This window comes from Rhinatrema bivittatum, chromosome 4 (genome assembly GCF_901001135.1).
Source record: "Rhinatrema bivittatum chromosome 4, aRhiBiv1.1, whole genome shotgun sequence".
Lineage (NCBI taxonomy): Eukaryota > Metazoa > Chordata > Amphibia > Gymnophiona > Rhinatrematidae > Rhinatrema > Rhinatrema bivittatum.
In genome coordinates, this window is record NC_042618.1 from 212,547,387 (window position 1) to 212,573,671 (window position 26,285).

Here is a 26,285-nt window from a genome sequence, read left to right on the forward strand (position 1 = left end):
TCTGGAATTCATTGCAAAAGGATGTGGTGAAAGCTATAAGTGTAGCTATGTTTAAAAATGGGTTGGATAAATTCCTGGAGGAAAAGTCCATAAACCATTATTTCCGGTATTTCTCAAACTAAACAACCAGATTGTAAACAAGTCCCATGGTCAGACCACTCTCTAATCTCCACTAGCTTTTCTCTGTCACGACCAGACTCCGATCTCGACTCAAAACCTTCTTTCCTCTACAGGAAACCTTGCAACTCGGAACACCTCAGCAAGCTTCTAGCCCCAGATCTCTCACACATTGATGTTTCTACGCCCATCTCTGCCCTCCAATCCTGGTCCAAAATAACAAAATCAGTAGCAAACACTCTTTGCCCTCTGACAACTAAAAAACAAACGCTAAATGCATCCAAAAGACATCCCTGGTTTAATGATGGATCTGCGAAATCTCAAACATCTACTTCGGCAGAAAGAAAGAAAATGGCGCAAAGCCCCTTCACCGGCCTCACTTTCGGATTACAAACGCGCACTCCACCTATACAAGAGCACTACACTGAAAACCAAAAGAGACTATTATGCCCTCAAGATTCACCACCTCATCTTCGACTCAAAAGCTCTATTCGCCTTCGTTTCCAGTCTCACTAAAGCTATCACTCCAGATATCCCAACCGAACTATCCCAGACTAAAGCAGACGAACTGGCTTTACATTTCAGCAAAAAAATCTCTGACTTGCTCAATCAGCTGACACCAAACACTAGCTCACCTGAGAACACATATCTTCTTCCTAATAAAGACATTCAGCTCAACGCATTCGAACCCATCACCATCACAGAGATACAATCGGTGCTGAAGAAAATGAAACCTTCATCACACCCTTTTGATCAAATCCCTTCCAAAATGCTTCTTCTCATCCCTGCTATTATATCAAAAACCTTAGCCGAAATCATAAACTGTTCCCTGTCCCAGGGCATCTACCCAGATGACCTAAAAACAGCCTCAATCAAACCCCTCCTAAAAAAACGAACCTAAATGCCTGCGATCCTAACAACTTCCGCCCTATTTCCAACCTCCCATCTAAAGTTATGGAAAGATTGGTGAACACACAACTATCCAACTACTTGGAGGACCACAGTATTCTATCTCCAAACCAATATGGTTTTCGTAAAGCCGCAAGCACCGAAACGCTACTCCTCTCACTCACGGACTTCCTCCTCTCCGGAATCGATAAAGGCCAAGCATTTTTATTAATCCTCCTCGACTTCTCGGCGGCCTTTGATACTGTCAACCACTACCTCCTTCTAAAACAGCTGGCAAACATAGGAGTGACAGGTGCTACACTAACTTGGTTTAAAACCTTCCTGGAGAACAGAGGATATAGGGTCAAAATTCATAATACAGAATCCCAATATCACCCTTCCACCCAAGGGGTGCCGCAAGGTTCATCGCTTTCACCCACGCTTTTTAATGTCTACCTGCTCCCACTCTGTCAACTGCTCACAAAACTAAGCCTGAAACACTTTCTCTTCGCAGACGACATTCAGATTGTGATCCCTATAAAAGAATCCATCACGAAAACTATGGAATATTGGGATAGTTGCCTATTAGAAATCAAACACCTCCTTACCAGCCTAAACCTTGTACTCAATGCTTCAAAAACGGAATACCTGCTTATATCACCAGAAAACAACAACAACACACACTCAAAGCCACCAACCCTCCTTCAAACTACTCACGTAAGAGACCTAGGAGCCATCTTAGACAACCGTCTAAACCTCAAACCATTCATTAACCAAACCACCAAAGATTGCTTCCACAAATTACATATTCTGAAAAGAATAAAGCCGCTTTTCCACGCTCAGGACTTTAGAACAATCTTGCAAGCAATAATCTTCTCCAAACTAGATTATTGCGACTCATTACTACTAGGCCTCCCAACTTCATATACCAAGCCCCTACAAATGGTGCAGAACACAGCAGCCAGAATCCTTACAAACTCCAGGAAAATCGACCATATCTCCCCAATCCTCAAAGACCTTCATTGGTTACCGATTCACTACAGAATCATGTATAAATCCATCACTACCATCTACAAGGCCATCCACCAACACACGCAGCTCGACCTACAAATCCCCTTTAAAAAACACACATCCACCAGACCCATCAGGGAATCCTACAAAGAATCACTTCAGGTACCGCATGCCAAAACTTACCAACATAAATCTCTCAGTCTCAGAGCTTTCTCCTCAGCAGGTCCACCTCTATGGAACTCTATCCCTCCCGACTTGAGACAAGAACCCTGCACACTAACATTTAGGAAAAGACTGAAAACTTGGCTTTTTAAAAAAGCATTCCCAGGCCTGGATTAAAACCTCCAACCAACAGCACTAACTCTTATTCAAAAATTGGATTGAAATAAAAAACCACCAACTTCCCACTCATACCCAGCACCACATTATCATGCCACACAACTATATCACATAGATTCATTTTTGCTATACAACTATATTATTTGATGCAATTGGCTGCATTGTAAAGATTCTACTGTTCAGTTATCTCCCCCTTTCCAGATCCAAGTTAATTCTCCCTGTTTTATTGTAACTTTCTCACTTCCATACTATTGTTTACTGTGTTTGAATTTTGAATATTGTTTACTATGTTACTCTCTACCTTATTCACATTAATTGTAAACCGGGTTGATGTGATTCTTATCATGAAAGTCGGTATAACAAAATAATAAATAATAATAATAATAAATGTGGAGTTGTAGATCTCCACTGCTTATTCTTGGGATAAGCAGTTTGGAATACATCTACTGTTTGGGATTCTGCTATGTACTTGTGACCTGGATTGGCCACTGTTGGAAACAGGATATTGGCCTTGATGGACCCTTGGTCTGACCTAGTATGGTATTGTCTTATGTTTTATGTAAAGTGGACATCAATGTGAGCTGACAAATAAGTTAAGGACCTTTACGAGGAAGCCTGCCCATGAACATAACCTCAGTTGGCTCCATGGACAATGACTTACATTCACCAGGAAGGAAAACAAAGTTTGTCAAGCCTGAAATCACTCTTAGTAACATCCTGGCACAGATCCCATAGACATATGCATTACACAAATACATAGTTCATATGACAGTGTGATGACATCTTCTGTATGCACTTGAGGCAGAATTTGAAGCTGGTCTGCTTCTCCAAAATGGTGAGTTAAAATCAACATTGTAAATTCAAAAGCAGAGGTTTTCTTCAGAATCAATGTCAAAAAATGAAAAACCATCCTGTAGGCCTACAGTATGTAGCACTGATAGAAACACAGAAATGATGGAAGAAAAGGATCAAAGGTCCATCCAGTCTGCACAACAATCTTACAGTAGTATCTGCCACACCGTGCAAGTTACCTCCATGCTTATCAGTTTCCCAGACCATAAAAGTCAAGGCCCTCGTTAGTTCTGTTTGAATCCAATTCCGCTTTCCCCCCTGCTGTTGAAGCAGAGAGCAATGATGGAGTTGAATCAACAGCATCAAGGCTTATTGGTTTAAGGGTAGTAACCACCACACCAGCAAGTTATCCCCACGCACTCTTTTCTTCATTTCCATCCTCTATAGCCTTTAGGGATCCACAGTGTTTATCCCATGCCCCCTTGAATTCTTTCACCATTTTTGTTCTCCGGAAGGGCATTCCAGGCATTCATCACCCTCTCTGTGAAGAAATATTTCCCGACGGTTCTGAGTCATCCTTCCTGGAGTTTCATTTCATGACCCCTAGTTCTACTCTATTTCCAATGGAAAACATTTGATGATTATGAATGATTATGATTATGAAACCTGTCAGATATCTGAAGATCTGTATCATATCTCCTCTGCATCTCCTCTTCCAGGATATACATATTCAGATCCTTCAGCCTCTCCTCATAAGTCTTCCGATGCTAACCCCATACCATTCTGGTCACTTTTCTTTGGACCGCCTCCATCCTGCCTCTATACTTTTTGAGATAAGGGCATCAGAACTGAACATAATACTCTAGGTGAGGCCTTACCAAGGACCTGTACAAGAGCATCACCACCTCCTTTTTCTTACTGGTTATTCCTTTCTCTATGCAGCCCAGCATTATTCTAGCTTTAGCTATTGTTTCGCTACCTTCAGAACACCAGACACTATCACCATAAGGTCTTTCTCCCAGTCCGTGCACATTAGTTTTCAGTCCCCATGAAAAATCATGGGGACTGAAAACTATCATCTGTCCCCATGAAAAATCATGGGGACAGATGAAAAAGCAATATCATTAAAAACAAAGATATTTATAAACCACTAAAAAAGCTGACTAAGGATGTCCAGAGGGGAAAATCTGAGGCAGAAAAATGCTACTCGAGGCAAAAACCGCTGATACAAGAAAAGTTCAGTTGTAGAGCTAGAGTCACATCCAGCAGTTCTGATAGACTAATAGAAAATGAGGCAAGGCAGGCTGTGGGACTGTTGCTCATGGGGTTTCCTAGAAGAGACAACTAATTTTCGAGAAAGCTCTGGAAGTCTATTTCATCAGAGCCAAATGAGTGGCTGGCTGATCTGCTTGCTTTCAGAGAAGTACAATACATTGTTTTGGAAATACCTTCACAAAGCACTGTTGCTTTAGAAAGATCGGCCATAAAAAAAAAAGAAAAAAAAAAAATCTGGTTTATGAGCTCAGATGGCGCCACAAATGACTCAAGAGTATCCTTCTCCTGATTCACTCATGAAGGAGGGAGGTCAAACTTTGTTGCAACAACTGCTGTATAGATAACATGATTTATCTGGATGTAAGCTGAAGGCTCTCAATGACAGAATGATAGAGAAATAAAGATCAGCCAGTATCATTTTCTTTTCGGAAGCATTCAAAGCCAGGGTGAGGGTTTTCATGTGTTAGGTCTTCAGCAGCATTGCTGCTGTACTTTAATATTCAAAACTTTACTTTCTAAACCATTCAGAAATGCTTTTAAATAAGTTCTCATTAGATATGTACGGCATAAATGTATAAAAAAAAAATCTGTACTTATGTGGGGACAATTTTCAAAACAAACAGTTCACCCAGGTGCAAAAGCTGCATGTACTCTCCCTTTGAAAACTGCCCCTGTGGACTCTGCACCTGATTTATTTGCAGACTAAATCTCGTTAGGAAATAGGACATGTATATTTGAAAATGGAGTATTCATGTGCTATTTCAATCCCACTCAAATTAATATTTACCTGGGTAAATGCCTCTGACAACTGTTCTCTAAGCATACAGGGATCCAGCTTATGTATGTAGTCCATAACAGATGGAAACTGTTCTGTAAGTCCTTTTTGGTTTAACATAGTAATGACGGCAGAAAAAGACCAAAATGGTCCATCTAGTCTGCCCAGCAAGCTTCCCAAGGTAGTAACTGCCGCTTGGCACAAAGTTAAAAAATGTGCATTGCATATGAATATGGTAAAGGCTTTGGACTTTGTCATTTTCAGTTTTAGGCAGGGAGGATGCCCACTCATCTCCTGTCCCATTCTCATAGGGTAATGGTAGCTTCCACACCAAGATACAAAGGACATTTTCATAGGATCCTGCTTCACGGAATCCATGTTGGGAAATATAAACAAAGTCCATTAATTCAGATTCCTGCTGTGTGCTTAGGATACAAAGAAATGCAAAGTATATGTAAAAGGCCATCTACCTATATATGCACCTACACAAAGGTCTCAAACTTGTCATGCTCCCAAACCTAAGTTCTGATTACAACCTCACAATATATACACATCTATATATACAGTGGCAATAGGAAGTCTTTCACTCTTGCAAAATGTTCACCTTTTATTCCTGGGGGAATTCTGCGCACAAAAACAAAATTCTGCAAACTTTATATTGGTCAAAATAACAATTTACATGACAGTCTAAGTAATTACATTTAAAATTAATACAAAAAAAGTATTACTTAAAGATGCAGAATTTTAAATATTTTGAGCAGAATTTCTCTAGAAATTCACTGTAAGAGTGCCCCTTTCACTCACTCTCCCCTGGCCACTTTGCCCTCTCAGGCCCCAACTCCTCCACCTGCCAGTATTTTCCCTTCCACTCTATCATCAGTCCCAGAATTTGACCCAGTTTTCAGTATTGCCCCTCACACAGGCTCCCTCTGTCCCTTCCTCTCTCTAGTACACATACACACACCCAAATACAGGCTCCCTTACTCTCTGGCACATACACATCCCCTCATACAGGGTCCCGCTCTCTTGCATATACAACCACACAAGTTCCCTTTCTCTCTCACACATACATCCGCACACAGGCTACCTATGTCTCTCTCACGCATCCCTTCACACAGGCTCTCTCTCACTCATTCACAATCCCTTCACACAGGCTAGCACCCTAACATACACACAATCCCTTTTTCATACACACCAGCTCCCAATCTCTCACACACATACACACTCCTTCATAATCTCCTCATATAGGCTCCTACTCTCTGGCACCCACACTCAAGCATCCCGCCCATGCTCTCTCTCACACCCTCCTGCTCACCCCCCCCCCCTTCCTGCTCTCACACCACTCTCCCTCTCCACTCACACACACACACATTCACTCTCACCAGGGCCTTCATCTTTGCCACGAGCCATTCGTGGCACACTGGGGGGGGGGGGGGGGTCCTTAATCTTCGCCACAAATGGCATGCCGGAGCCTTCATCTTCGCCGCGAGCAGAGCACGTCCCGCGGCACACAGAGTCCTTCATCTTTGCCGAGCGGTGCACCGGGGCCTTCTTCATGCGCTCCATTTGCAGCATGCCAGGGTCTCCTCTGCCATTTTCTGCACAGAATTTGGCAATTCTGCGCAGGGGGGAATTCTGTGCAAATTCTGCGCTCTGCAGTAGCGCAGAATTCCCCCAGAACTAAACCTTTGGCTGCCTTATAGCCTGGAAATAAAATGCATGAAAATAGTTTTTGTTCCATGCATCCCTACATCCTAACCAGAGTGAAAAATATATTCCAGATCAAAAGAATTGCCATGCTAGGTCATACCAAGGTCCATCGATTCCAGTATCCTGTCTCCAACAGTGGCCAATCCAGATTGCAAGTACCTAGCAGATCCATAAAGTAGATCTAATTCCTGTTACTGACTCCCAGGGACAGCAATAGCTTTCTTTAGTCTACCTGGCTATGAGAGACACAGTTGAAAGGTCTCAGGAAATAGCCTGTATGCAAAGCCTTTGATACTATTTCCTATCATTTCCTATGCACGGGGTCTAAGACCTTTAAACCCTAATCACATCAAGAGATGCTATCTAGATATGCTAAGTAACAGGCAGATATCAAGCACTGATATGAGCTTGCCTCAGGTAGGAATATATATCAAAGAAAGAACAGGAAATAATATCATATAAGGACAAGGAGGGAATATTGATGTGAGAACGATAAGAACTGGATAAAGCTGTGCTCCACAGGGGAACATCCGCCTGGCATCCGTTTTCTGCTACTTTGCTGGCAGCAGGCGGAAACTAGATCCCAGTACCTACAGAACTCTTTGTACTTTATTTGCTTTTAAACAAGGCTTCTGTAGTTTTTCCTTTTATTCCTCTCGATAATAAAAAAGTTCTTCATTTGTAAGAAGATTGCCTAAGTTGTTTATTTAAGAAAAAAAAAACAGATTAACAACAATTAATGTGTTATGGACTTTTCCAAACCATTTTTAAACCCTGCTGTGCTAGTCACTTTGATCATGTCATCTGGCAACAGATTCTAAAACTTGCTAGTGCACCAGTGAAAAAGTACTTTATTTTGAATCGTCTGGTTGTTAGTTTCATGGACTGTCCCCTTTTTTTTTTTCAAATACTAAAACGAGTAAATAACTTATTTACCTGTTCCACCCACTCATGATTTTATAAACTTGTCCCCTCTTAGCCATCTCTTCTCTAAGATGACCAGCCCTAACCTGCATAGCCTCATAGGAGAGATGTTCCATCCCCTTTATCATTTTTGTCACCCTCCTTCCTCCACACCTTTTCTAGTTCTGCTATGTCTTTCTTGAGAAGGGGTGACCAGAACTGCACACAATATTTAAGGTGTGGTCACACCATGGCTTGATACAGAGGCAATGTGTTTTCCATTTTATTCTCTATTCCTTTTTGGATCATTCCTAACATTCTATTTCCCTTTCTGACCACCCCCCACACACACTGAGCCAAATATTTCAATATACTGTCCACAAGGACTCCCAAGGTCATTTTGCTAGGTAGTGACTCCCAATACACATATGAAATATGCTAAGGAACACTCAGAGGATACTATCGCCATGTTACAAAATGTTTTATGGTCTGACAAAAGTAAAATAGAACTTTTTGGCCTTAATGTGTTATGTTTGGTGCAAATCCAACACAGGGCATTACCCAACGAACACCATCTCTACTATGAAGCATGTTGGCGACAGCAGCATCATGCTATGGGCATGTTTCGCATTGACAGGGACTGGAGCACTTGTCAGGACAGAAGGGACAATTCATGGAGAAAAATACAGAAGAAAACTTGAGGAAAACCTGATGCCTTCTGCAAGAAAGATGAAACTGGGACAGAAGTGCACCTTTCTACATGACAACAACTGGGAGCACACAGCCAAAGTTACACTGGAGTGGTTAAGGAACACAAAGTTAAATGTCCTAGAGTGGCCCAGTAACCTCAATCCAATTGAAATTCTGTGGCAGAACTTTAAAGATTGCTGTCCATCAATGCCTGCCCAAAGAACATTAAATTAAATTTAGATTTACAGTGTGCTTTGAGTGTGTTGTGCGATTAGTTGCACCCAAAGAACATGAAAGAGCTTGTAAAGAATGGTCTAATATTGACATATTTAGGTGTGCAAAGATGGAGACCTTTCCCAAACAGGCTCACAGCTATAACTGCTGCCAAAGCTGATTCCACCAAGTATTGACTCCATGGAGTGGAGACATTCAATTATTGGATTTCGGTTTTATTTTTTGAATATCTATATACTTTGTCCCACAGTAAGATACTTTTTGGCTCTGAAAGGTATGGACTATGGTGTGCTGGTGAGTGAGAAAAAAAAAACCTCATTTAAATGCATGCAAGTCTAACACAACAAAATATGAAATATGTTCAAGCGAGAGTAGACTTGCAATAACCACTATATCTATATTGCCCACACCCTGCCCTCACTCAGACAAGGGAGCAAGCCAAGGACATTGGTTAAAATAATCTTGGTTATGGCAGAGGCCCCAGTTTTCTGTAGCAGTAAATTCTCTGTAATTCAGAAGTTCCATGGCATATTTACATACAATTTAGATTATTTATGTTTAAATATTCTTTTATTAATTTTCAAACAATACAAACACCAAATGATTGGCCAAACATATCAACTAGGAGCACTGGTGGGTCCTTTCAGTGGTCCCAACCATCACAAATAGATTCCCCAGTCAGCTCCTCCCACCCTGCAAGGCCACCACTCTACAAACAATAGGCAAGAAAACTAGGACAGGTTCGTATAACTTCCTCATAAGTTGTTCAAAATGTCACTACGAGCTCCATGTGGTAAGGATTGTATATAAAAGTTTCAAGTTCACAAAAAGGTTTTTTCTTCTCTTCAAAAGATCGGTTTGTTCAGCATATTTCTTGAACATGCACAAGTTGTATACCAAATTCCTCCATCAAGTTAACATAGGTGGGTCTTCCCTCATCCAGCATTGCAAAATGACTTTCTTGGCAAGCAATACATTTTCTGCAACCACAGTTTCAGATATCTTTGACCAACAGCAAAGCCCGTCAAATTGTCAAAAAGCAATACCTTAGGCCAATCATCACCTCTCCCATTCCTACAGGACTATCCTCTTGTAGTGAGATGAAGGGGTAATTGATTCTTGAATTTGTTAAAAATGACTGTTTAATGACAAAAAGGGTCGGAAAACTGATTGACAGCTGCATGGGTCCAAATACAAAATAGTGGACCAGCAGTATGCTAAAGACTGATAAGAACCAATAGGAATTTGAACAGGCAAGGAGCTGCAGATACAGAATTGCTGATTGCAGCAAAAATTGCAGACCAGGGGCAGCTCAAGGCAATCTGCTGCCTGAGACAAAGGATGAAATTGTGCCCCCCGCCCCCCAATGACCCAGTGCAGGTGAAATCACAGAAGGCCAGGGCAGGGGGAAGGCAATGGAGGGTGAAGTAACTTGCCTAAGGTTGCAAGGAATGACAATAGAATTTGAACCCTGGATTCCCAGGGTTCAAATTCTATTTGAACCCTGTTTTTGGACCGGTTATTTTTTTTTTTATTCTCAGTCTTCGGTGTCCACAGTAAGGGTTGCCAGAGAAATGTTTAATGGGGTGGGGCAGCCTTTGGCCGCCCCACTTCCTGGGTCTAGAGATAGGACTCTTCCATTTCCTATTACCTGCCTCCCACCCTTCTCCAGGACCTCTTTTCCATTTTAAAATTTAAAAACTATACCAACCTAAAAAGGTAGATTACATACTGAAAACAGACATTCAAAGTACAATCTTCTGAAGTAAAAATATCATTTACAACATATATATTATATAGACATACACTGCAAAAAGGACACTTTCAATAATAGTGTAATAGACTTAATAAACTACCTTTCTCATAGTATTCAAGGCGGTTTACTGGATCTGATAAAGTATTAGGCCTATGGTAAAGTATGAACTTGGCCCACAGAAAGCCAGGAATAAACTAAACTACAATTCCAATATAGTAAGCCTTCCATATCATAATTGCCGGCACTCAACCTATGAAAAAGCCATGCTGCAAATATTACATCAGGCCCTGAACACCAATACACCTACTGGAGCAAAATACACTGGACTGCTATAGACTCCTGCACAGAAACTACATACTAGCAGAATACCTCACCTGTGACACATACAGAGAACACAGACAGAAGCTCATTGTACACAGAACAAGGGACTACAAATTTAAAATGTACAGACAAAAACTGACATGGAGGCCACAAGAAGCCTGACTTTGCATGCAGTGCAACACCAGAAAAAGAAACAAATGCATTTCCTCCTATGCTAAGAATGAGATATAAGAGATGCACATTCCCAAAACAGATGTATTTCAATCATGAAACTGAAAACTAAAATACTTTTTTCTACCTTTGCCATTTTATTTTAATTGCTCTGTTTTCCTCCATTTCTTTTCTCCTTCCCTAAGCTCTGACATTGATTTTCTCTTTCATCTCTTTTCTGCTGTCACTCATAGTGCAATTTTATACCCCCTTCTCTCTCACCTTCTAGTTCTCATTTTCCCCATTTTCACCTCTCACCTTCGAATCTGCTTTCCTTCTACTCTCACCCTCTTTGCAGCCCATCTGTCCTCTCTCTCACCCTCCTAGTCCCCTACCTTCCCCCCTCCACTGTCTCACTCTTTCCTCAGCCTATTTCCTCCTCTGACTTTCACCCAGTCCCTAATCCTCCATTTCCACTGCCTTTACTAGGCATGTGCTGCTGTTTTTCAGTTCATTTCGATTAGTGCACATATTGGGCTAGATTTTAAAAGCCCTGCGCGCTTTACGCATGCAGGGCACTCGCACACCGGCGGGCCTATTTTGCATAGGCCGCCGGCGCGAGCAAAGCCCCGGGACGCGCGAAAGTCCCGGGGCTTCGTAAAAGGGGCAGGAGGGGGCGGGCCGGGAGGGCGGTCTCGAGTCACCCGGCACTGCGGCCTGTGCCGGGGGATGCGAGGCGGCACGCGTAAGTTACGCCTGCTTCAAGCTGGCGTAACTTGCCCAAAGGTGGGGGGGGGGGGGGGGACGCAGAAGGAAAGTTCCCTCCAAGGCCGCTCCACGGAGGCAGGCTGCAGGGCTCGGCGCGCGCAGGCTGCCGATTTTGCGCAGCCTTCCAAGCGTGGCTATGCACGTATCTTATAAAATCCGGCATACTTTTTAAAGATCTACCTCTTAATTTTCCGGTGCATGCTAATTTGAATGTGCACTACAACAAATCCACCAAACAAAACAAACAAAAAAATTAGATTTTGTTGGCTGCACACCCCCTTTTCTGTATTCACCAGCTTGTTAAATTACAACTCCTTTCCTATGCTTCGCATCACCAACCCCATATCCCTTCCTGTCACTCAACCCTCACCTCTCTCTTTTACCTTCTACCCAGTCTCCCACTACTCCTCTGTCACCTGCTCCCTAGCCCCTCACAGACCATCCCTTTCCTTTGTCTCTCACTCCCTTCACACTTCTCCACATCATCTCCAGATACCTCTCCACCCTTCATGCCCCCCACCTCACTTCCCCAGTCCATCCAACATACTCTTACTCCCCACCCACCCCAACCAGCAAGTTGCTGCGGTCCCCCCTCCCCAGCTCAATTTCAGAGGCCCTGATCCCTACCTTATTTCTCAACACAGTCTCCAAGTTCTTGCTCTCTTCCCCTCCCCTCATGCCAGCTCTCCCACCCTTTCCCCCAATCCCAGAGTTCCCTGTTGTGACCCCTATCTGCTTCCCCCTTCCCGACTTTTGCGTTTGTTGCTGCTCCCTCCCCTCCATGGCCAGTCTTGCCACTGGCGCCTCTCCTTTCCCTCCTGCAGTTTCATGAACCTCACTGGCAGCCAGGAGACCGGGGCATGGGAGAGGGAGGGGGAGAGTGGAGAGAACAGCCGTGGGGCATGGGCCCCTGTTGGTTGAGAAATAGACTTACCCGGTCAGTAGAGTCTCCTCGCCTGCAGCTGCTCAGGGAAAAAAGGGAGCTGAGCTTGCGATCTGATCTATAAGGAAGGGAGAGAGGTGGGCTGGCTGTTTCGGATTAGTCCCATGGAAGGGGGAAGAGCAGAGGGCTAGCCCCAAGGAGTAGCCGAGTTCCCGATCAGTTGCGGGGAAAATGCTGGCGGCACCGCAGTGAATCTTCTTTGGCCACAGAGACCTTCTTTTTGCCGGCAGAGTTTGCCTGAATGGTGAGGCGGCTGTGGCAGGAAGGTTTCAGGTGGCAATTTTGCTGCCTGAAAATCTTGCCACCTGAAGCGGCCGCCTCACCCTGCCTCATTATAGAACTGCCCCTTTTGCAGATTTCCACAAAACTACCTATTGTCGGCATCATATATCCTGATTGTTCATATGGACATTGTATATGACATCGTTTTATGGGAAGGAATTTGAATATACAGCCAATCAGCAAGCAACAAGACTTCTAACTCAATATATCAGAAAGAGTATAAGAATCAATGTTACAGCTTTATTATTGAGGAGACAGATCAAAGAGAGGAAGACACTTCTGCATATTCAGTCTGTCTCCCAGCTTACGTTTCTGATAGGACCCAGAGAATATTTCAGTGTCAATGCAGAAATAAAAGACAGGACTTTAAGAGTAAAACAGGTAATGTGGAGAAATTCTAAAGATCCCAAAACGTTATAGTGAAGTTATATATAGAATACATTGTATAACTTCTAATTAACATAATTAACAAGACTTATTTAATTCTTGTCATCTATCATCAAGTTTGTTTCACAAGATATTATCAGATGTCCAAAATGACAGCTTTTTCTTAGTTAGAGTTAAGGTAAAATTAGTTCTTCTCTGATAATTTCCTTTTCAGTCCAGTCCAGATGAATGGCCATGTTTACCAACCAGCAGATGGAAACAGAGCAATAGATTCGATTGTCACCCCTTACAGGCATCAGTGCTGACTTCAGCCTACCAGTATTATCTGTAAAAAGTTATGGACAACGCCAGTGCAAACCAATCAACATTATCTTTGCTTTCTCTCTCTTTTTTTTTTTTAACCAAAGGATTTCCAGAAGAACAAGGAAGTAGAAACAGAATAAAATTCAAGGAGCAGACAAGAAATCACTCACCTATCTAGATTTGAAATAATCTGTAGCCCTTTCACGACCATGTCAGATTACAATCAAAGAGATATGCCAGGTTGGCAGCACAGAGAGCATCTGACTGGTCGAACTGGACTCAAGGAAAGGAAATTATCAGGTAAGAACTAATTTCACCTTCCTCTTCATCCAGTCACACCAGTCCAGACAAATGGGATGTACCCAAGCTATTCTTGATTATGGCGGGATGCTAGAACACCTTCTCCTCTCCCAGTACCTTGAAGCAAAGGAGACCCTTTCTGAATCCTTGACATCTAAGCGATAATGCTTATAAAGGAGTGAAATAATAAACCAAGCTGCCACTATACAACTCCCCAAAGGAAATACCAACACAGAGATGCTCAATAAGCAGTTTGGTTTAATAAAAAAAAAAAGACCCCTACAAAATACCAGAGGTAATCAGATCTTCTGAAGGCATAATTGCCCCCAAGATATCTCCAAGAGACCCCTCTCACATCCCATGCAAGCAGGATCCAGCACTCAGCCCAGACTGTACCCTAGCTGAACGAAGGAGAACAACAGTCTGAAAAAAGAAAGACCTTAACAAAGTTTGATGGGCACTTCGTGATCTCTTCATGATCTGTAAAACCAAATAAAACAAAGACCTCTTACAAAGAATGCTGGCAATACTGAAATTCTTCAGGCAGACCAAAGGGTACCACAGGAAAAAAAAAATGCTGCTAAAGGAAGAAATAGTAACCCATGTGCTGAAACAAGTTGCGATTCTACAAAAAAAAAAAAAACAACTCAAAGTGAGCTCCAAAAATGGAACTGGAAACGCTGACACCCAAGAAACTGGACCCATCGGAATGTAAAGACAAAAATATTTTTTGGTTAATATCCATCCCCTCAGAGAGCTGAAACCTGCAGCTTCATGAAAGGAAAAGCCAAATTCACTGAAAGAATCTCTTGGAGAAAACTTGCATCACAGCCTAACATGGAGTTCCCAGTCTCCCGGTGCATCAAAACCTCCTGAGACACGCACTCCTGGTCAAGAAATCATTCTCCTTAACACAGGAAAAAAAAATTGAATGGACAATTTATCATGACCAGTACTGAGCCCTCTGAGAAACTGGGAATCACTTCCTTCTCCTCTGCAAGGCTCAGCGTCCACATAGACTGGGAAAATAAGGGCTGCTAGAATTTCCTATGACAAGAAACAGCATCAAAACACACCATCCACACTGCCAGGGAAACAAAATCCTTCATAGAGGCCTCCAAAGCAGAAGGGCCACCCTCTGCTAAAAAAAAAACAAAAAAAAACGACATGCTGTCTTCCATGTACCACTGTATGCCCTGCCTCCTCGCCAAGAAGGCGAGAGGGCGGAGGCCAATCCCAGGACTACTCTCTATCCCATGCAAGTGACACCTCATTCATTTCAATGGGGAAATGGATCTGCTGCAGTGGAACCCAGCACTGCACATGATCATCAGGGCTAAGGGAAGAGACTTTTCATAGCCCAAGCAATTAACAAATGTGGGGCTCACCTCAGCCACCACGAGGCTGGAGGTAAGAGTCCTATCGGCATAGGCCACCACAGATGCCCCCCCGATGGGCTGAAAATGTCAGAGCTCTCCCTAAGCTCATATAAAACTGGCAGCATAAATTGCTATATCCCTCGTGCTAGAACCAACTTTATACTACAAGCCGGGCTAAACGCAGGAGCACTATGCTTTGTTTCACTTTTTCTGTGGCTCAAATAGGGCCACATCATGTGCCTCAGCAAGTCGAGCCTCAAAGGCAGAAGGAGGGGAGCCAGTCCTGCTACTGCCGCTGTGCCTTTCTTCCTCTCGTTAAACCTTTCGGGGTTCCCCTTATGAAGAAGCCTTTCCAGTTAGCAGCCCCTGCAGAGCATGGTTTCTTTTCCACACTCTGCCTACAGCAAAATGGCTCTCCCCTGGGACACTGCCGCGGCCAGGGAGATAGGAGAAAAGAGACTCACTAGCGCTACCTTCAGCAGAGCTGCCCAATATTTCTGCCACTCAGGTATACAGTCTGAGCTGCGTTCCATTTTAGCTATTTTTTTTTTTAAACTATTTCTTCCTAACTACAAGAGACAATATGGACAAACTCCAATGGGAACAGGGGCAAACAGAGAGAGAGAAAATTGAAGGAGGGGAAAAAAAAGGGGGGATGTGGGAGACAAGAAGGGATTGCAGAAAACAAACCACAATACCCCAAACCAGCAACATCCCCAGAAGCTTCCCAGGCTCAGGAGCTGCTTCCATTAAAAATTATTTTTTTTACCTGACCTAGAGCACTGGTCAACCGAGGCAGTGAGAACAAGCTTTTCACCGTGGGAACCGCCTGCCACCATGCCTTTTCATCTAGCCTAACCAGGCCTTAGCTCACAGCACGGAGTGCTTGCCTACCATCTGCTGGAGACAGAAGGCCGAGGTCAACACAGATGACTATGAGGGGTGACGTCAGCGAACCTGTAGATCTCAGTTTAAATCTGCTGGTTGGTAAGCATAAGCATTCACCTGGACTGATTTGACTGAAGAGGAATCTAAATTTATATACACACAGTTAGAAGAAGTGGCTTCATCTATTATTATACCGCCCACTACACTCTCCTCTCCTTTCTTTCACTTGCCAGGATGATTCTACTCTCTTACCCGCAGCCCCCCCAAGGCCAATTCTCTCCTGCCAGCAAGAGGAGAGTGGTATTTTATACCACATCCACCTACACCTGGGCTAGCTGCAAGTTGACTACATGTGACACCGCGAATCAGACCCAGACAGCAGCAGGTGGCAAACCTGGCACAAAATACAGTCACTCTCCCACTCCTGCCACCAAATTTTTCTGCAGAAAGAATCATTTGGGGGGAGGCATACTGACCAGCCAGCCACCATCCTTCCTGGGGATTCTGCAAGGACCAGAATTTGCGGCCCCTAGTGCAATGGCACTGCAGGAGACCAGGGATCCTGGATTTTAAATATAAAATTCTTCTAAATAAACAGTTAAATCAAAGACCTACTAATAACTAGCTTCTTATTTGACATGCATCTTTTGTCGTGAAATGCCCCAAATGAACCTGTTTCTAGGATAACCAACCCTAGGAGACACTGGAAACCAACCCATGTATGGCACTCAAAAAGCATTATTTGTCATTCTCCAGGTTTAAACTGGGATATGTGCCAAGTATGCCCCTTTTCCTCCTCATCCATGAGCAAGTATGCTCTGCAATATGTACAACTGAGCTCCCTGATAAGCACACAAGTACCGTATTTTCATGTGTATAGGCCGCACACGAGTATAAGCCGCACCCATGTATAAGCCGCGGAAATCCGTGGTCTATATCAGCAAGTTGTTGTACAGGCCGCACCCATACATTGGCCGCACCCTTGTATACCGTACTATGCCTAAGCGTCATTCTTACACGGCAGATTTTAAACTGGCAGCAATAGAATACGCAAAAACACACGGAAATCGAGAATCGGGTCGTCAATTTTCTGTGGACGAAAAGTCAACGACAATAATTAATGGCTTCAAGAAGGCAGGCTTACTGGAGAGCACAGATGGCGCTAATTCATCGGCTTCGGAATCAGCTTCAGATGAAGACTACGAATTTAACGATGACGAAGCAGAAGCTTTTGCAGCTGAACACTTTGCTGATTCTGATTGCTTGACAGACTTTGAGGGATTTTCATCATATGACGAGGTATGGTATAAATATCATAAAACATTAAAATCTTATACATCTTCCATACTTTAATTTTGGACTCTTCCGGAAAATATTTTTTCCTTGTTAATAAATAAATGTTTTTCTTCTTTCTAGGGACCAAATGAGCAAACTGTAAATACCGGTACTCTGGAAATGCCAAACTGGATATGACAAAATATTTGGCAACGAATCATTGTCTGGCAGTACTGTATATTGTGTTGGCTAACTGAGATTACACTGCTGCCTATAACAAAATGAGATTCTTATTTCCTCGTTAATATATAGACTGAAGTTTACATGTTTTTGCCGAATTCTTTATGTGTTTTATGTGTAACTGGTTCCAAATGGAAATACAGTACTTGGAAATATTTGTATGCTTTTGTGTTCTAAATTTTCATATGTGACAATTCGAAATTACTGGTAAATTAAAGGTACTGTATCAATATATACACTTAATTAAAATAACATCTCAATCTGGTTTTGAATTGTCTGCAGTGCATTCTTCTTTAATAACAATACTGTTATATACGGTAATTTGAAGTGTGCTTGTTATTGCTCCTACTTTCAGTGGTAAACATTCCGGTATTATTTTCCACAAGCAAACTAAAAAAACTATATAAAGATTATCCTAGTCTATCCTATGTAAATACAGATTTAGATAAGCCGCATCCCTCTCTTCAAAAATGTAAATCCATGTATAAGCCGCGCCCTATACACACGAAAATACAGTACATGTGTGCGCAAAGTTGAGGAGAAAGTATCAAACATGTATGAATGCGTAACCATAGCAGACAGGAGTGCTGCAAAAGAGTTCCTATGTCTTATTTTATTATTTATTTAAACCTCTTGTATTCTACCCCTTCCACGATGCATGTCCGTCCAATGTGGATGACATGAAGACATTCATAAAATACAGAGTAAACATTATTTAAAACAATAAAACCAAAACATACTTAAGACACATGACTACAACAATTCAAATATATCCAGCATATCCATATGCTTCTCTAAATAAAGTTTTCAATTGCCGTCTAAACACCTTACATCAGCCTCGTGCCACCATGGAGAAGGCTCTAGCCAGAGTTTATAAGAGTCTATATCCCCATAAAGAGGGCGCCTGCAGTAGATTTGTGCCAGAAGAGCACAAGGCCCGTACAGGAGTATACCACTTGAGTTTAGATTTTAAACAGCACGGTTCTTCTAGGGATAATAAATTATGTATTACCACTAGCATCTTGCATTTAATCCTCCATTTTACAAGTAGCCAGTGCCGTTGCTGAAGAGAGGGAGTTATATGTCCATATCTGCTCACCCCAGACAAAACGCAGGCAGCTGCATTTTGCAACAGTTGAAATATTTTTTAATAGTTTATCAGGGAGACCTAAACAATAGGATTGCACAATCTATATGTCTGAGGACAAGAGTTTGCTATACACTTCTAATCAGAGACCGGTAACAATGGCCAAAGGAGCAACATCTGTTATTTAAAGAAACATATTTTAGGCAAGTGATGAATATGGGGATTCATAGTTAATGTGGAACCCACAAGGATTCCAAGACTATGAACCTCAGAGTACAGCTAATGTTTCACCTTCACAAGAAGTCAAGGCATTTTCCCCAGAAACCCAAACTCTGCCAGCCCATAAAACTTTGTCATTAAAAAGGCAATCCTGTAGTGTTATGCTGCTTACCTGTTCCTAGAGGCTCTTTCTCGTGTGACAGAGAAATGCGAATCCCCAACTACAGGAGGGAAAAAGCCAACAAAGGAAAAATATGTCAGACACATAAGTACATAATGCAAATGACCTGCCAACGTATAGTCACTATCTGGGCCCTATCCTTGTGAATTAGACCCTTTTCCTGCCTGTGCAGAACAGCACGGCAGTAATGTGGTTATAAGACACTGTGTCCATTAAAACAATTAAAGCTCATTTACCCACAAAAGCAGGCTGGCATAAGAGTAGAGTTATAATGCAAACACTACCAGAAAATGCTACATTATGACAATACAGCTCAGCACCCTTTTGCACTGCCCTGGAGGAGGATCAGGAGTCTACATACATGCTAAACCTGAAATCACTATGGTTATTCGAAGCAGAGAAAAGAGGGAAGCAGGGTATTAAAAAAAAATCAGTTCTTTCAAAGCTGCTTTTTTTTTTTTTTTTTTAAGTTTTAAGTACATGAACAGGCCATCAAATGACTTTTTTTTTTTTAATGTTCTTATGCATTGTTCCTATACCACCACAAACAGGAAGGTGCTAAAGTGAAAAAAACAATGAATCTAAAGTCTAACTGCACAGATCCAATGTACTGAAAATGGTTTTTTTAATGACTATTTCACCTAGTATTAAAACATTTAAGGGCACACTTTGACAAACTGATGTATAGTGAGGATTCTAAGAATCCCATTTGCTACTTTTTGAGATCTGTAAGCCAGCGGCTTGATTTTATATGCAGAGTGATTTTAAATGATTGAGACTGTCAATGACGGGACATCTTAGATTCTAATTACCCTCCCTTTACAACTTACAATCTAGTGTGCTCCAAGGGGGAGATTTTTAAAGGTGCGTGCGTCCAGGTACACGTGCTTCCCTGTGCACACACATGGATGCGTTTATTTTACAAGTTCCCTAACCCCCTGCCCATACTCCCTCCCTCTTCCCCTGTCCTTCCCATCCTCCCTAAACCCTTTACCCTACTTTTTTTTTTTTTTTTAAATTTTGTTGCTTACTGCTCCGTTGGAGCAGTAGCAACTTGCGCACGCCGTCAGTCCCTTGCCCTGTACAGCAGCAAATGGCCGCTGTACCGGCCGCCCCCAGCCCCGCCCCTTTCCTTCGGCCGGGCACTTCTGCGCATAACAAAAGTTACGCATGCAGCCAGGCCCCTTCTAAAATGCATGCAGAGCGCGCAAGGCCCAGCCACATGTGTAACCCCCGGATTTTACGCGCAGGGGGGGGGGAGAATTTAAAATTTGCCCATAAAAAAGTGTTTTAACATTAGATGAGAGCAATCATTAAAAATCTGTTTAACTAGAACTCTGATAGTTCTATGAAGTTGTGCATATGAAGGTGAATTTTAAAAGCCCAGTGCATGCATCAACTAGGGGTTGCACGAATATGTCCAGCTTGCGTGTACTGAGCGGATTTTAAAAGCCGCCCAGATACACGCGTAAATGCCTCTGCACACACATTTCAGAACTTCACAAAAAGGGGCGGGGGTGTGGGCGGATGTTTTGGGACTTTAACCAGAAATTTGCACGTAAATAATTATGCGATCTGGCACATGCCGAGGCCCCCTGCCACATAACTTTACTTCTGCTAAAAATGGCATGCAAGTAAAAAAAAAAAAAAAAAAAAAAAGGCATTTCGGAGGAGTTTAAAGGATCTGGGATAGCTAATGGGTGTACAGGCTATCAAACCAGGGGAGGTTGGAGGATCTGTTAATGGGGCAAACTGGGAACAAACTGCTTTAACTGGCAAATGCATCGATGCACATCCCTTTTAAAATCCCCCTCACTTATGGTAGAAGTGGGATTTACGCACAACTTAAAATTGGGCACACTTGTGCGTGCAGACAGGCTACTTTATAACACGTGTACTTATACGCGCGTATGTTGTAAAATAGCCACGCCCCCCAGCACAGGCCAATGAATGCACTGTGCATCGCTTTGAAAGTTACTATTATGGATTTTAGATTCATTTTTTTTTTCCACTGTAGGATCTACCTTTGCTGTTTGTGGTTGATACATAATAGGAAGTGTTTCAGTCCCTTTGTTTTGCACAAGTTTTTCCACTTTTTTCTACACAAACCAACAAATTTAAAAAAAAAAAAAAAATTAACACTCTACATGCACAGAACTTGCTTTAAAACCAAATTTCTTCAAACTTCTGATATTCTCCATTTCAAGACCACTCTTGCTAAACATCTAGCAAGGTACCAAACTTGTCACAGCAGCTTTGGAATTACCAGAAAAATTGTATTAAAAAACTGTGGAGTTTTCATTCTAAATTCACATTTATTAAAATTTATGAAGCACTTAACACTAAAAAATAGGTCTAAGCAATATACAAGAAAACAATCATAAAAATAATAATTACAAAAACTAATACAAATATAAACTAAAAATGATAAAATATAGAATAGTCATGGACTTCCAGTGATGACATGCTGCTGAGTGGAGGTCGATCTTTTCGGCTCCTCTGAGAACCACAACAATATACTGAATATTTCTGAGCTCTTGTGATTAAATAGCTGCACCAAGACTTTAATACTACTGCACTGACCAACCGGGATTGGACTCCTTTTTCCAAGCTGTTAATGGCATATAGAGGAGTTCAAAAGACGAGAGCAGAGAAGCCTGTGGCGCACGATGACAAAATGGCAGCAGGAACTACCACCCCATCTGACTGCATTTCGGAGGCAACTCTGAAATCTCTTATCGAGAGAATGTGCACTATCTTTGGCAGGTCCCAAAATCTGGAACTCATTACCCATAAAGTAACATCTCCAACCTGAATTAAAATTTTTTAGAAAGGAGGTAAAAACATGGTTATTTTCAAAGGCCTATCAGGATGCAACATAATTTCTATTCCTTTGATTTAATGATAATTCAGGATCAATGACTTTCTAGCTGTGTCAGTTTTATTCACTTTTTAGATTTTATTTAGCTTTATTTATATTTGGGCCAATACAGTAAAAACACGGGAGAGCGGCCTGTGCGCGCGATACAGTATTTTAATTTATTAAAATTAGGCCAGGCAGTAAAAAGAGGCGCTAGGGACACTAGCGCGTCCCTAGCACCTCTTTTCGGACAGGAGCGGTGGCTGTCAACGGGTTTGACAGCCGACGCTCAATTTTGCCGGCGTCTGTTCTCAAACCCGCTGACAGTCACGGGTTCGGAAACCGGATGCCGGCAAAATTGAGTGTCCGGTTTTCAAGCCGCGAGCCTATTTCAATTTTTTTTTTTACTTTTTTAAACTTTCGGGACCTCCGATTTAATATCGTCATGATATTAAATCGGAGGGTGCACAGAAAAGCAGTTTTTACTGCTTTTCTGTACTTTCCCGGTGCCCGGAGAAATTAACGCCTACCTTTGGGAAGGCACTAATTTCTGAAAGTAAAATGTGCAGCTTGGCTGCACATTTTACTTATTTATTTTATTTAAAAGTATTTATATACCGTTTTATAAAATGAGTTTTTGTCAAAACGGTTTACATTAATTAAAATAAAGTTTTTAAAAAGAAAAGTCAAATTAAAAATAAGTTAAAATATACAAAAATTAATCAATAGCTAAAACTTTTAAAAATAAATCAAATTAATTACTCAAAAAATAAAAAATAATAAGAATAAGAATATGTTGCCATGGACTTCCTATCAGGGGAAGGAGGGGAGGGGGGAAAGAGGGGGCATGAAAAAATGGGAATGTAGCTAATATGGGGGAGTGGGAGAATGGTAAGGAGGGAGGAGGGGGATAGGGGGGGAGAAAATGAAATGAGAGTGATGAATGTGGAAATGGAATGAATGAGCATTAAACTTCTTCTTGAATGGATGTTTGAAATGCAAGTTGGAACAAATGAGTTTTGAGTGATTTTTTGAAATGAGAAGGATTTGATATTGATCGAAGAGGGTTTGGGAGTGAGTTCCAAAGAATGGGTCCGGGGGGGTTGGACGCGCGTTTTGGACGCACTATTACCCCTTACTGAATAAGGGGTAAAGCTAGCGCGTCCAAAACGCGCGTCCAAATGTCGGCTAATAGTGCGCTTCATCGGAGCACACTGTACTGTATTGGCCTGATTGTTATTTTATTGTCAGTTTCAATTTTAGGCCATTGCTTTGTTTTATTTTCATCTTTTTATATATTTACTGTATTGTATTATTTTCCTTTTATTCTATGCTTAAATTATGTAAATCGTGATGTTTTGCAAACAACGGTATATAAAATCATTAAATAAATAAAGTGGTTACTGCAAAAATTGCAGTCTCCCCTCGTTGAGCTTCATAAGAAAATGGGGCAGAACCAACGGTCGCAAGTGGCTATGGAAGCCAGAATCGCTCAACAAGAGGTGAGATAGGATGGCACGGAGGCCGCTCTAGCCGCGCTAGACCGACCTTGAAAACAAGCTTGATGAGCTCAAAAACAGGAGCCAAAGAAATATACGGGTGGTGGGTCTCCCCAAATCCCTTCAAGAAGAGGCGTTGCTGGCTTGGTTCATGACCTGGCTGCCAGAGACCCTTAAGGTGGTAACCACTGCAAGGCCGATCGTTTTCGAGCGAGCGCATAGATTGGGGCTGCTGGTGGATAATCAGAGACCTAGGCAGGCTATTGCAAGATACCTTAACTTCCTAGACAAAACTAAGATTCTGGAAAAATACAAACAACGGAAGGAGCTACTGTATGAAGGGAAAATATTATTTCTGGACTTTTCCGCCCGAGTGTTGGCAGCTAGAAAAGTGATGTCACCGTATTGCATGCAACTATACAAAGGCATTCATTTTGCTCTCCAAGATCTCGCAAAGGTACAAGTCACGCACCAACGTACAAGCCACACATTTACGATGAAAGACAAACTGGAATCCTTCCTTTCAGGAGCCTGAGAGCAGGCCCGGCAATTGTGGCAGGCACTGCCCTTCAATTCTTCTACCTTCTGCCAGCCTTGGAATTGACTTACCAAAATGTTGTGTTCGATATCAGCTGGGATGATTATGATGACTTTTCAAAGATTTAATAATACTGGTGCCATTAAGAACTGTCAGAGAACTTCTGAGTGCTGCTAAGACTGATTCACAGCTAGCGGCATGCTTTATCACGTAGTGGGTATCCGAAGCACCTGGGTCTCGTTCCTCCTCTACTCCGTGAAACACAGAGGGCTGAAGAATGGTGGATTTAGAAATCCAAGACGGATTTGGAGAGAAGTGAGACTCTGGGTTGGAAAGTTGGTGTTATATTTGTTTTTTTTATATTGGGTGTACTTGGTACGAGTGAATGTGTGCATGTGACTGATCCCAATGTTGCTTTACCTGTGCGTCAAAGCCTCAATAGCGACTCCTCACTGGAGCTGGGGGGGGGGGGGGGGGGGGGGGCGGTGACATCACCTCAAAAAGTTGTAGTTTTCTTCATGCTTTTGGAATACTATATGGGGATGCCTTACTACGACTATTACTACTTACTATGACTACTATTACTTATTGTACCCTCAATGTAGCAAGAATATATTCCCCTATAAAGAGAAAAAAGTTGTTAAAACACAAGCATACTATAGTGGCCTTCCTACAGGAAACACACTTAATGACAATGAACATCAGAAATCGCAGAGGGAATGGATTGGGGCCTGCTACTTTTCATAATACACTACAAACCAAAGGGTGTGGAGATACTAATAAATAAATCAGTATCTTTCCAGTGCGAGGGAGTAATCCATGACCCAGAGGAGCGCTACGTGATAGTGAGGGGACTACTCAATAACATAAAAACCTTATTAGTAAGTGTCTATGCACCAAAGAAATACTCCCACTCATTCTTTACTAATTTGGTGTCATGACTAGCCATTTGGGAGGACTATGTCATCCTCCTGGGGGGTGATTTAAACATAACTGACAACCCTACAGTTGATTGTCGACTGGCCAAGACACCGTGGCGGGACCAGGCTAGTATGGGGTTGCTTTCTTATGCCAAGAACTACAATTAATAGATACTTGGCGCCCTAAGAACCCGAATAGTGTGGAGTTTACTCATTTTTCACATGCTCACAACTTGTATGCTAGACTTGACTATATATATCCAAGCAACTGAGCTGCAAGGAAGATGGGGCAATGAAGAAGCACTATGGGCTGACCTAAAAAAAGATGGAACATCCATTTTTATCGGAGTGGTTTACAGGCCTCCAAACCAAAAGGAAGAGCTGGACAGAGATCTGGTTGAAGACATCCAAAAGATAGGAAAGAAGGGAGAAGTGGTGATCGTTGGAGACTTTAATATGCCAGATGTAGACTGGAGAATCCCATCTGCAGAATCTAATAATAGTAGAGAAATAGTGGATGCCCTGCAAGTAGCTTTGTTCAAACAAATGGTAATGGAACCCACGAGAGAAGGAGCTATACTCGACTTAGTGCTCACTAATGAAGATAATGTCTCTGATGTCCAGGTGGGCGCCCACCTCAGCACCAGTGATCAAACGGTATGGTTTAATATCACAAAAAGGGTATGGAAAAGAAGCACAAAGACCCGAGTTTTGCAGTTCAAAAACACGGACTTTGATGAAATGGGGAAGTACCTGGAGGAAGAATTAAAAGGCTGGGAGAACGAGAGAGATGTGGAACAACAGTGGACCAAACTAAAAGGAGCAATTACCAAAGCAACTAATCTATATGTTAGAAAAGTAAAGAAAAGCAAAAGAAAAATGAAACCTATCTGGTTCTCCAAGGAGGTGGCTGACAAAATAAAGGCTAAAAGAACAGTGTTCAAGAAATATAAAAGATCCCAAAGGGAGGAGGACAAAGAAGAATATCTGGTAGAAATGAGGAGACGAAGAAATTAATCAAGACAGCAAAAAGTCAAGCGGAAGAGAGGATTGCCAAGGATGTAAAGAGAGGTGACAAAACATTTTTCAGATACATCAGTGAAAAGAGAAAAGTTCAAAGTGGTATAGCGAAATTGAAAGATGGAAAGGATCAATATGTGGAGAAGGCGAAGAAATGGCAGAAATATTAAACGAATACTTCAGTTCTGTGTTCACTAAAGAGGACCCTGGAGAAGGACCGTCGCTAGTTAACCAG

General features: G+C 42.1%; 1 protein-coding gene across 2 annotated transcripts in view; it reads right to left on the reverse strand.

The window, feature by feature from the left end:
• GMPPB (GDP-mannose pyrophosphorylase B) overlaps nucleotides 1-26,285 on the reverse strand; it is a 183,436-nt gene that overhangs the window by 130,254 nt on the left and 26,897 nt on the right. For both annotated transcript variants that reach the window (XM_029599666.1, XM_029599665.1), the window contains exon 4: nucleotides 19,205-19,253. In XM_029599666.1, the coding sequence (XP_029455526.1) occupies nucleotides 19,205-19,253 (49 nt within the window). The remainder of the gene's footprint in view (nucleotides 1-19,204; nucleotides 19,254-26,285) is intronic.